Here is a 12,164-nt window from a genome sequence, read left to right on the forward strand (position 1 = left end):
AGAGGTTGCGATGTATGCAGACGTCGTTTATGATGGGATCCGCCCACTGTCGTGTCTCTTCAAATCACTTCGTCCCGACATCGCACTACTCCGTGACAACACAATTGAAATATTGGAGCTCACCGTCTGCCATGAGTCTAATTTTTTCAATTCAAAACAATATAAAATGGACAAATATTCTAATAACCTCCATAACAATTTACTTGACAATTTAAAACATTTAAAAATAATAATCAACACGTTCGAAATTTCGCCGCTAGGTTTTTTCAATTGTTTCGATTTGTCGCTGGTCGACATTATTTGGTCTGATCAATTTTATAATAGTCTTATTAACTCTGCGATATCCTCATCATACGCTGTTTATTGTGATAGAAATTTGACGGAATGAATCAATGTAGAACTAATCTGTTCTCGTTGTACTCATTTCGTGTTTCTTTCACTGAATGACGAGCTACGTAGAATACGCTTTTATAATTTTTTTTTTGTTTTTCTTTACCTAAATCATTTTTGATTTATTATTATTATTATTTATTTATTTATCTTATAATTATCTTACGTTATACAATATTTAATTTTAACATTTTATTGACATATTTTATTTTGACTATTTTTGATTTTACTGGTTTTCTCTGAATAATAAAAGAGTTTACATTCTATATCAGGGTCACTTTTCCAGTTTTTATTATTATTATTATTTATCACCACCATTATTATGAATATAATAATTAATAACTAATAAATCATTATTAATTACGTGAACATGCAACAATGATAAATAATAATAATAATAATAATAAAATAATAATGAAAAATATTATATAAAAATAAAATATTATTATTATTATTATATAATATTATATTTGTTATTGTTATTATTTTTTTCATATTCGCTTTCACTTGAAAGCATTTAACGAGATAATATGTATATGATCTTCTGCCAGTTTTACATATATTATATGAATTAAAACTGGATGGATTGAATTGATTGTCTGTCCGTCTGTTTGCTTGTCTGTCTGTCTGTCTGTTCGTATTATTGTCATTATTATGATTTTTATTATTATTACGATTATTATTATTATTATCATCATCATCATCATCCCAAAATATGTAAAGACAGAACGAACGTTAAGCGATGAAATGAGTAGCTTCAACCTTTCTACCTCAGCCTCGCTGGACTCGCACCTCCTCTCTAAACTTTCCTTTGCCTGTGAATGGCGTTCATCATCGTCGTCGTCATCATCACGTACTTCTCTTTACGTCATCGTCACGTCATCATCATCATCATCGTCGTCGTCCTCGTTACATCATAATCATCGTCCTTATCATCATTCTCACATTGTCATCATCGTCATCATCGTCGTCGTCATCATTATCACCATCGTCATCATCTCACATTATCATCATCATCATCATCATTTTTACATTATCATTCTCATCCTTCTCACATCATTATCATCATCATTCTCACATCATCGTCATTATAAATCTCACATCGTCATCATCATCATTCTCACATCATCGTCATCATCATCATTCTCACATCATCGTCATCATCATCATTCTCACATCATCGTCATCATCATCATCATAATTCCCACATCATCATCATCATCATCATTCTCACATCATCATTATCATTACCATCATCGCCTAACCCTCCTCAATGGTTCAAACTTCTTCAGCATGTCCTGCAACTTTGTGCTGATGACGTCACACTCCCTGCGTTAAAGAAATTATCGCATAAATATCACAAAATTATGGCACAATCATAATAAAATTACCACAATATAGTTATAATTAAATTAATATAGTTGCACGATTGCCACATGTTAATCGCAACAATCATTACACATACAATATATACAAGAACGGTGCAAGTTCACTTTGGTACAAAAATCTAATGCCAAATGACATACGTAGACAAATACACACACACACACACATAACACACACACACACATAATAATGAATAACTATAAAAACACACACACACACACAAATATATAGACACACAAATACAAAAATAAACACAACAAACAAGAACAAACACAAACAAACAGACGTAATGTAGACATCTACATAGACACAACATAGACAAATAGATAAACAGACACAGACAAACCAACACATACAGACATATACAAATATACAGAGAGAGAAAAAGAGAGAGAGAGAGAGAAAGAGAGAGAGAGAGAGAGAAAGAGAGAGAGAGAGAGAGAGAAGCAAAAACAAACTCACTGCTTCAGAACTGCTCCTTTCTTCCTTTCATCGTAGCATCTCTTCTGCCAGTACTCCAGATGTGATTGACAGAAAGGTCAAGGAAAAATAATTTCATCTACACACACACACACACACACACACACACAAACACACACACACACACACACACACACAATAAATGCTACTACTTATGTATCCATGTAATAATTTAAAAAAAAGTATTTTATTAGTGGTAGTAACTCAAATGTTTCTACCCATCCTACTTAATACTCTACTAGATGTCACTGGAATACCTCTTAATGTTGGCAGCCCACACATACAAGTGACTAGAATCCATGTATACAAATAATTAATAGGATTATATGTTTATATAAAAAGCAATACAGCAGATTCAACCAGCCAATCAGAAAGTTTCGAAGGCGTTCGTTCGATGACGACAATTTAGTACGGTTAGCATTGTGTTTATGACTGCTTAATAGTCTAGTACCTACATTAAATAAGTTTTTTACTTATGTGAATGATTGGAATGATGAAAATGTATGGTTGAAACGAGTATAAATAGGAGCTGAGACAAAATTAAAATCAGATCAGGCATTCTGCCTTGCTTAGAGCGGTCTCTCTGATCTCATTTATTTTATTTTTATAATTTTTTTATTTATTTTATTATATAGAGTTATATAGAGTTATATAGAGTTATATAGAGTTATATAGAGTTATATAGAGTTATATAGAGTTATATAGAATTATATAGAGTTATATAGAGTTTGCATGTTGTATATTTTTATATTTTAGGTGGGTTCTTTAGCGGTTGCTCATACATACATACATCATGTTTGTTTGTGTGGTAGTATTTTATGTTCTGTTTTACTCTTTTTTCTTTTTCTTCATGAGTCTTAAGTTAATGAAACATAGGTAGGTGAGATTAAAAATTAATTTATTATATAGGTAGGCTAGGGCATAAGGTAATTTAGTTACATAGGTAGGTTAGGGACTTCTATTCTTTTACTTTACTTGGTGGTGTGTTTTTTGTTTTTTGTTTTGTGTTTTTTTTTGTTTTGTTTCACAACATACATTCAATAGGTACGCGGTGGTTCCTGGTTTTAGTGGTATTTTTATTGATTGAATGTGGTAGTATGTATGGTTATATAGAGTTATATAGAGTTATATAGAGTTATATAGAGTTATATAGAGTTATATAGAGTTATATAGAGTTATATAGAGTTATATAGAGTTATATAGAGTTATATAGAGTTATATAGAGTTATATAGAGTTATATAGAGTTATATAGAGTTATATAGAGTTATATAGAGTTATATAGAGTTATATAGAGTTATATAGAGTTATATAGAGTTATATAGAGTTATATAGAGTTATATAGAGTTATATAGAGTTATATAGAGTTATATAGAGTTATATAGAGTTATATAGAGTTAGTCATTTAAATTGAATAAGATTTTTCCATTCATCTAGGTTTTTTCAGGTTCATTCATTCAGGTTGAAGCTTCCAGAGGAGTTAATCGTGGACGATCAGACTGGTTGTGATGTCACGCTACGTTCATTCATTCAGTGGCAAAGAATGCACGACTGGCTGGGGTACGTTTTACGGTTTCTTTGCGGTTCCTTTTTGCCAGTTGACTGGCTTTTCCGGCGGGTTTCACCGCGGCTCGTCTTTCTATTTTCATTTAAATTAATCAAATAAGATTTTTCCATGTCAAAATTTTGTTGACCCAGTGACACGAGCACACATCCAAAATGTTGAATCCATGTGGGCACGATTGAAAGCCAAATTTAAAGTAATGTACGGTACATCGAGGTTCCTCAGGCACACTTACTTGGCAGAATTTATGTGGCGCAAACGGTATGGCCACCTACCATTCGGTAATATTATTTGGCACATATGCCAAAAACACAATATTTGTTAAATAATTTGAATTATTATTAATTATTATTATTAATTTTATATTGATTATATGTTGCCCAGTGTTTTAAACAATTTAAACAGTTTTATTTACTAATTTTTGCAATTTTTGTTTTACTTTGTGTAATAATAAATTTCTTCATTTTTTTTTTTTTTATATGCTATCCAAGAAATTTTTGTTCTTTTTGTAATTTGTTGAATTATTATTATTTTATAATTATTATTAATTTTATATTGAATATATGTTGCTTAGTGTTTGAAACAATTTAGAAGGTTTAATTTACTAAATTTTACGTACAAATTATAATAATAATATATAAATAAATTATAACTAAATAAGAATAATTAAATTGAAAAAAGAAAATTAAGTTAAATAACGTTGAAAATAATAAATCTACCTATCTATACATGCATCTATTTTAATCTCAATCCACTTTTCGAATTTCAGTAGGAGGATCTTATTTTACTCTCTAATTAGAGATAGTGAATGTAAACAAACAACATAGGTCTGAAACTCAAGTTTTGCCCTAAACTTCAATAATTTAGATTAATTTTATAGAAAAATGTGTGCTAAATAAAATGTTGCAAATAAATTTTTTTAATTTCTGATTATTTCTTTAAAAATCTCTTGGAAGCTTGTGTCCTTTATAAAGGATGCTAGCAGGATATCTTGACAATATTTAAGTTAGCTGTTAGCATGAAAAAATATATATTTTAGGTCGTGCCAAAAAAATTCTGAGAGGATTTATTCTTTGCAAGAGGTCATAACCATGATATTTGATGATGACACTGTCATGGAAGCTGATATCTTTATCAGTCCACCTTCCGACGGTATGAATTCTGATGAAGATGATGTAAATGAAGATATACAGGATCAAGGCTCAGTTGATGCTTTTTCAGGATGACAATTATTCAGTGCAGCTCAGGCCATAATAACTCATCCTGGTAGATCTAATAAAAGAATTGGCATGGTAAGTATTTTTTATTTTTTAAATAACCTACGTATAATAAAATTATTTTAAAACATTATTTTATTAAGTAACAAGAATTAAATCAATTACTTTTTAAATATGTTTAGATGTGAAGTTGAGCAATACCACATTAACATTTGTGAAAGCAGAAGAAACTATGCCAAGCATACATTGAATTTGATTATGTATCTTTCCATTAACACATTGTAAACACGACCTGGAAAAGCTGTATTGAACATCCTTTTGAATAACTAAATTACGGATGCCTGGGGTGTGTTGTTTCTTGAGCTGAAAAAATGTCATTTCGAAACAAAATGAATACTTGTCATTTTTTGCACATTCTCTGGGTGCATCTCAAACAACTCAACAAATTGGCGCTATATAAATTTTTATATTATTTTTTGTACACTACTGAAATGTTAAGATGTTTGATGAGGCATCAGATGCCTAACAATACAATACAACACAATTCAATTGTCATTGATTAAATATATGATTAAGTTAACATTCAACTAAGCTAAACAAAACTAAAATGATAAATTAGATTAGACGAATGGTACAAAGATTTGAAAGGAGTTGGTGTGTTACAGTCTCTCATGATATGATAAAACATAATAACACACAAACACTAAAACAAACATACACACACACAAACATATAAATATGTTTACAAATAAAGAAAAAACCAAAATGAATGAACAACCTTATTATACAACAGGTGTGGGTAAACTACGGCCCACCCTTGTTCGCCAAAAAAGAAGTGGTGTTTACTGTACCTCATTTACTGTGTTACAGTAAATGAGGTACAGTCTGGTGTCAAACATTGAGATACAGAAATGTACCGCCACACTTCACGATATGAATTTAAATATCAGCTATAATAAAAATAAAGATTCAAATATTTCCCGTACAGTTGGTATGTTAGCTGTAGGACCAACTGAAAGCAAGGTGGGAAATCCATTTAATTTTTTATATAAAAAGTTCTTAGTTTTATTAACGTGTTTATATGAGATTCTAATTTATATTATTTTTGTCCGAACTCCAACAGTCGAAAAATACATACCGAGTGAAAACCGATGGCACATGGTGGAACTTTTACCTCTTGCTCTAACACATCTTGCAGGTTTGATTAATTTATTTTAATTTTAATAATTTATTTTCAGTATATATATATATATATATATATATATATATTATATCATATACTGGTAGTATCTATTTCAAATTTTACCCAAAATTGTTGCTCGAAATTTAGTTAACTTTTCAATAATCATAATTTAAAATCATGGCTCAGAAAAAAAGTTAACTATACACAGAGTTCATTCATACATAAATACTCACCTGTTAACAGGTTGTGTGTGCAATGGTACGATATATGTTAGTGAGGGTATATGATGAAAGATACGTTGTACGGAATCTGGTGTACCAGTATGACCCTTTTTGAAACAAATGGTTCTCGAAAGCTTCCATGTTGACGGCACGTCATTCCCACGTCATGACATGCACGGGAAGTAAGATTTTTGTCGTTGGATGTGAAACAGTGTCACCTGCGCATTATTTTAAAGAAAAAGCAATGGTTAGGATGCTTAGTTTTGTCTTTATCACTTCTTCTAAATTTGTTGTCATTCATTTGTAAGAAATTAATTGAGCTATTTGACATGTTTTAATTTCATGGACAAAATTTAAAATTGTGACGTTTTATTCTAAACATTTTGAACTTTTTAAATTTTTAAAAAGAATTCAATCAACAAAGGACGGAGAGATGTACGATGTGGAGAATGGTCAGTGGTCATCTGTGTTGAAGCTGAAGAGGCCTGTTTCTGATTCACCATCCATCACAATCAACTACTGTCTATATTCAAATAATTAATCTGGCCAAGTACTTGAAAGGCAAGAATACGTCAAAAGATTCAAGGTTATCATCGGCGCAAGAAAAAAGTGCAAATAATTTTAATCTAGTGACGAATGAATCAAAGGAACAGAATTCTCCTTATGCCCACGCTGATGACGACTGCCAAATTTTGAGATATGAACCTAAGAATAACATAGCACCCCTTCATTGTCAATATGTTGGTATCATGACCATGTCGGACGTTTGAACGAGGTCACAATAACATCAATCTGATTCATTTTGCCAATTTTTGTAGCATCATATTTTAACTTTCTACTTTTTTTTAATCTTACGCCATTTATGGTAAAAATTTTCACAATTCTCACATTAGTTCGAGATGCTTTTCATTTACTTGAGAGAAAGAATATTTACTTATAAATTAATGTTTGTTTTTTATTCTATCACTCATTAAGCGTTAATTATTTTTTTACATAGCAATTTATTTCAGTTTAATTTTCTGAAATTTTTTTTATCTGCAGAAATAAAATTATAGGAACTTTAGATGTTTATTAAGAAATGAAATTTAGCTAAACAATTGAAACACAATTTCTTTTAAATCTTTCCGTTATAAATAAATTTTGTTTTTATTAAAACACAATTTTAAATATTACCAACCATGTTTTATTTTCAAATCGTAACTTTTATTTCTTGTTCCTGTCGCTTCAGTATTTCTGACGAACAGAATTTCTTTGAAATTGAATCAACACGATGAATTGCAACAATTCAATATCAAAGAAATTAATAAATGCACAATGGGCAAACATATTCAACGAAATTTGTATATATATAACTAAAGTTTTTTGGTGAACGTTTAGTTTACTAAACTAAACGTTTACTAAATCGAAAAAACGAACTACAAACATATTAACGCCAAACATTTGGTAGAATTTATAGAATATTGTAAAAATTATGGTCTATTACCAACATATATATATATATATATATACATACATATTTATATTTTACAACTTTAATACAACAAAAAACATACATACATTATATAATGAGAGGGCATCGCTATAGAATACATGTTCAAAAGTTCCATACAAATACAAGGAAGTATTTGTTTTCTAACAGAGCAATTTCTATTTGGAACAATTTACAGACATGCGTTGTTGAATCAGATACTGTTTCCAACTTCAAGAGTTATTTTGACGTATATATGGCCAACAAAGATTTTCTCAATGATCTTAAAATTGACATTGTTTGATTGCTTTTTGTTGTCTTTCAATGCTATTTTGATATGGGCATATATAACTTACGTTTAAGTCCATTATATATTTATATTTATTTATTTATAATCATCAGTCACCAACAGAACATAGTATCGAAATCCGTATGTTTGCAAAAAGTTACCCACTGCTTTACTTAAAAAAGAACATTGTTAAATTTATTTTTGACAATTTTCATAAAAGTTCACAAGTAAAATCTTCAACGCTGTAAAGTTATTTTTTGAACTTTCAAACATGACTTTTATAAGAAAAACAGCCAATGTCATATTGTCAAATTATTCATCAACTGTATTTCTGTAAAGTAAAAAACGTTATCAGAAGAGAAGTTATCTGAAGTATATTTACTACCACTAATCAAAACAACAACACACAAGCTTCGTCAGCGCAAACATAACTATCAAGTCGCCACCCAATCAACATATCAGGAAAAGACCTTCATCACAAGGCACCTCAAACATATTAGCACTTAATAAAACTTTATCGTTACAGAACTAGTTTTTATTTATCGATCACCTCACCAACTAACTCACCATCAAATGTATTACTTCCCATTAAAACTTTATCACTCACAGATCTATCTTTAATTTATCGATCATCTCACTAACTCACTTAGTCATCATCTAGTCTATTAATAAGTCATCAAACTAATTGATACTCATTAAAACATTTTCACTCACTGGTCTATCCTTTATTTATCGATCATCTCACTAAGTCATCATCTAGCCTATTAATTTGCCGTTACTTCATTTTATATGCCATTGTCAATTACTTTTCTTTTGTGATTATTATTTATTTTATTCTAACATATTTTATCTTTCATGTTTTATCATTTTTCTTCCTCACTTTTTGTATCTATTTTCTCACTTATTTGTTTAATTTTGTTCTACTGCCTTGCATGTTGTTACAGTTTCTGCGTCTATCAGATCTTGATTTTTTAAAGAATAATAATAAAAATAAATGGTGCCACAACATGACTGTGCTAAAAAAACAGCAGATTTGAACTTAAACAATTTAAAATATGACAATCAGTTGAATGTAAACATAATATTAATTAATTATCTTTTCACACACTATAAAAATTATATTTGGCCTACAGATTCATCAACGGATAATTTTTTATGGTCAACGTTTATTCAAGAAAACATCTCTACATACATATTGACTTCAAAATATTTGCCGTCATATCTCAGCAACTGCCGAATTGTCTCAATAAGTGGCACTTTCAAGGTAAAGATTAAAAGTTCAAAGCTTCCTAACACCGCGACCAAAAGTAATTCTAAATATATCTAGTTTGCCTATTTCTAGAAATACGAGTCATTTTTGGTCCTAAATTTATATCTTATTTTTGGACAGCACCAAAGATAATTCAATTTTTTATATTACGCACTCGTTGTAAAAACCTATGTAAATGAGGAAACGCCACGTGTTACAATCTCAATATTTGCTTCAAAATTTTGATCGAACAGTGCGGATACTAGGTTTTATAGTTTTTAAAAACAATCCAATATTGTGATTTGAAAACGGATTAAAGCTATAGAAACAAAATGGACGAAAGAATTGAAATGGACGTAAAGAAAGCAGACTATTTTGATGATTTAAGGAAAGTAGTGTTAATTTCAATGACCGGCGGACGTTACGAAGTTGATGGAGGTTTATTATTTCGAACGAGCAGATATTACGAGGGGCTCGTGAACAGTGGAATGAGAGACGCGCACGACGAGGGACTTACATTGGGAGAATTGTCTGATGAGAGTCTGAACGAAATTCGTGAATTTTTGTCAACATTGCAAAGTGATAAAAAGGATGTCGTTTTACAACCTACGATGACGAAATCATTGGAAACCATAAAAGAAGGGTTGATAGGAGCATCGTATTTACAAATTTGTAGCATGAGTGATATTTACAAGGATTTGCTGTCAAATCATTTAAACGAATCAACATATGCAGATCTTTTAAAGTGGTCATCTAATTACATGTTGAGTGAGGTTATTAAAAAAGTTCGTGAGTTTGTTTTAGAAAATTTCAGTAAAATCGAATCGAAATCCGACTTATTAACGTTGGCGCCAGATGACGTTTGCTACCTGCTTGAATCGGATTTTTTCAATGCGGAGAGCGAATTTGATATCTTCAATTTCGTTATACGTTGGATATCTGCTGACAGATCGAGAAGACAACATGCAGAAAAGTTGTTGACTCAAGTGAGATATAGTTTGATGACAAGCAGCGAAAAAAAGAAAAGTAATGAAATACTTAATGAACATGGACTGAACATCTGGAAAGATGAAAACGTTGTAGAAAATTTTCGCACAGTTGGTATGATATATACTCTTGGATCATATACTTACAGAGGGGTTAGTGTTTCTCCAATGTTCGGCTATATAACTGTTAATTTTTTTCCTGCTCGAGCTATTTAAATTTGGTTTTTGAATCTTGGACAAAAAGGGTATTTGGCAACATTTTCAAGAATACAAAAAAATAAATTTTTGTAAAAATATTAAAATATTTTTTTTAATATCAGTTATGCCCAAAATTTTAACGATTTTGGCGCCAACAGTGTCAGTAAATTGTGTTCTTGTCAACTGGGCCGGATGCTTCAATGCAGACATTGATAAAAATTTTTGTATAATTAGTCAAGTTTTTATATTTTTTATTTTTAAAATCAGCCTCTTTTAAAACAGCCGATCCTGATTCTATGGATGTGTAATTAATATATTTCTTGTCAATGTGTGAAGAAACGTAACGTTCCAGGTCAGACGAAGTTTCTGAGACACTAGAACCATCCGGTCTAAAATTATTATCAGGTATAAAACCGGCCGGGCCCTTGATGGCGGGGATATTTGCTTTCTGAAACAAACGAAACAAATAATTATTCATGGCAAGGTGACGAGCTTGCCTGCCTGAGTCAAGCTTACATAAGAGACAGTGATAACCAAGCGGACAAACATTCGATCTACTTAAGCATATATATTTAGAAACGATTGGCAAACCAAGCCTCAAACCCAAACTCAATCTGATGGACGTAGCGTCTAGCCTTGTAACACAGGCGGTGGTATTGTTCCCAGCCATTCTAAATCCATTTCGCTCTTTACCGCTATCAACCTGGCTTTATTCTGTGGCGAATCACTGGAATTTTTAAACATTAAACCTATTTCAACAAGATGTTGTCTATTGCATTTCTTCTGAGAGCCCACATCGATGGTAACTGCATCACCGTACATAGAACGCTGATTAGTTTATGCTCCCAGTCCCAAATGATTTTTGTAGATATCTTCTGCTGGTAACAACATGTTTTGAAAAGTTATAATAGCCGCGGCTGAAGACAAAAACATGATGGTACCAAATCAGCCACGATGCCCAATTCACCCATACCATTCTCATCAAAAAAATATTAAAAATAGACTGTAACCCCACACGGAGTTCTCAGTTAAATTGATCCAAAATCTGTTTTGATTCTTGGGGAAGTTTTAAAAAAATATGAAAGTTTAACGATGAATGCTGCTTGGGTCAGTAGGAATGTCCAGTATGTTTGCAGTTTCACAAAACAAATATTGTTGCATTAATAAATATTACCACATTAATAATTTTGATATTCTAAATAAAAAATTTCATGTTTTGAATTAAAAGTTCTTAGTTTTAGATTTGTCCGATCAACAGTTAACACTTGTTACACGCATATAATAAAACCACGTGTTGAAGTTACAAACACGTGTTTGAAAATGAATAAAACCACGCGTTTGAATTAAAACGTCTGTCCAAATTTGAATAAAATTATATATTCAAGCAAAACCCCAGATTCTCTACGGAATACAATACAAAAGGAAAAACTTAAGTTGGAAACAATAAGTTATAACAAATTTGAAACAAAAATAAAGCATTAACAGATGAATAAACAAAACAAGGCCATTCACTCAGTGTCTCAAATGAACAATTT

General features: G+C 30.7%; 4 protein-coding genes across 4 annotated transcripts in view; 3 read left to right on the forward strand and 1 right to left on the reverse strand.

Annotated features, from left to right (window-relative positions):
- Positions 1–388, forward strand: part of HELRODRAFT_172601 (hypothetical protein) — a gene marked incomplete at both ends in the record, with an annotated part of 3,562 nt that extends 3,174 nt beyond the window's left edge. Inside the window, one exon of the mRNA XM_009019266.1 lies at positions 261–388. Within this exon, the coding sequence (XP_009017514.1) occupies positions 261–388 (128 nt within the window). The remainder of the gene's footprint in view (positions 1–260) is intronic.
- A 9,389-nt stretch (positions 389–9,777) lies between these two features.
- Positions 9,778–10,647, forward strand: HELRODRAFT_172602 (hypothetical protein; the record flags this gene model as incomplete). Its single annotated transcript, XM_009019267.1, has 1 exon — positions 9,778–10,647. The coding sequence occupies one exon, from the start codon at positions 9,778–9,780 to the stop codon at positions 10,645–10,647; it is 870 nt and encodes a 289-aa protein (XP_009017515.1).
- A 142-nt stretch (positions 10,648–10,789) lies between these two features.
- HELRODRAFT_172603 (hypothetical protein) lies at positions 10,790–11,299 on the reverse strand (the record flags this gene model as incomplete). The annotated part of the gene is made up of 1 exon (XM_009019268.1): positions 10,790–11,299. The coding sequence occupies one exon, from the start codon at positions 11,297–11,299 to the stop codon at positions 10,790–10,792; it is 510 nt and encodes a 169-aa protein (XP_009017516.1).
- A 422-nt stretch (positions 11,300–11,721) lies between these two features.
- Positions 11,722–12,164, forward strand: part of HELRODRAFT_172604 (hypothetical protein) — a gene marked incomplete at both ends in the record, with an annotated part of 2,047 nt that continues 1,604 nt past the window's right edge. Inside the window, one exon of the mRNA XM_009019269.1 lies at positions 11,722–11,736. Within this exon, the coding sequence (XP_009017517.1) occupies positions 11,722–11,736 (15 nt within the window). The remainder of the gene's footprint in view (positions 11,737–12,164) is intronic.

The sequence above is a fragment of the Helobdella robusta genome, assembly GCF_000326865.2.
Source record: "Helobdella robusta unplaced genomic scaffold HELROscaffold_24, whole genome shotgun sequence".
NCBI lineage: Eukaryota > Metazoa > Annelida > Clitellata > Rhynchobdellida > Glossiphoniidae > Helobdella > Helobdella robusta.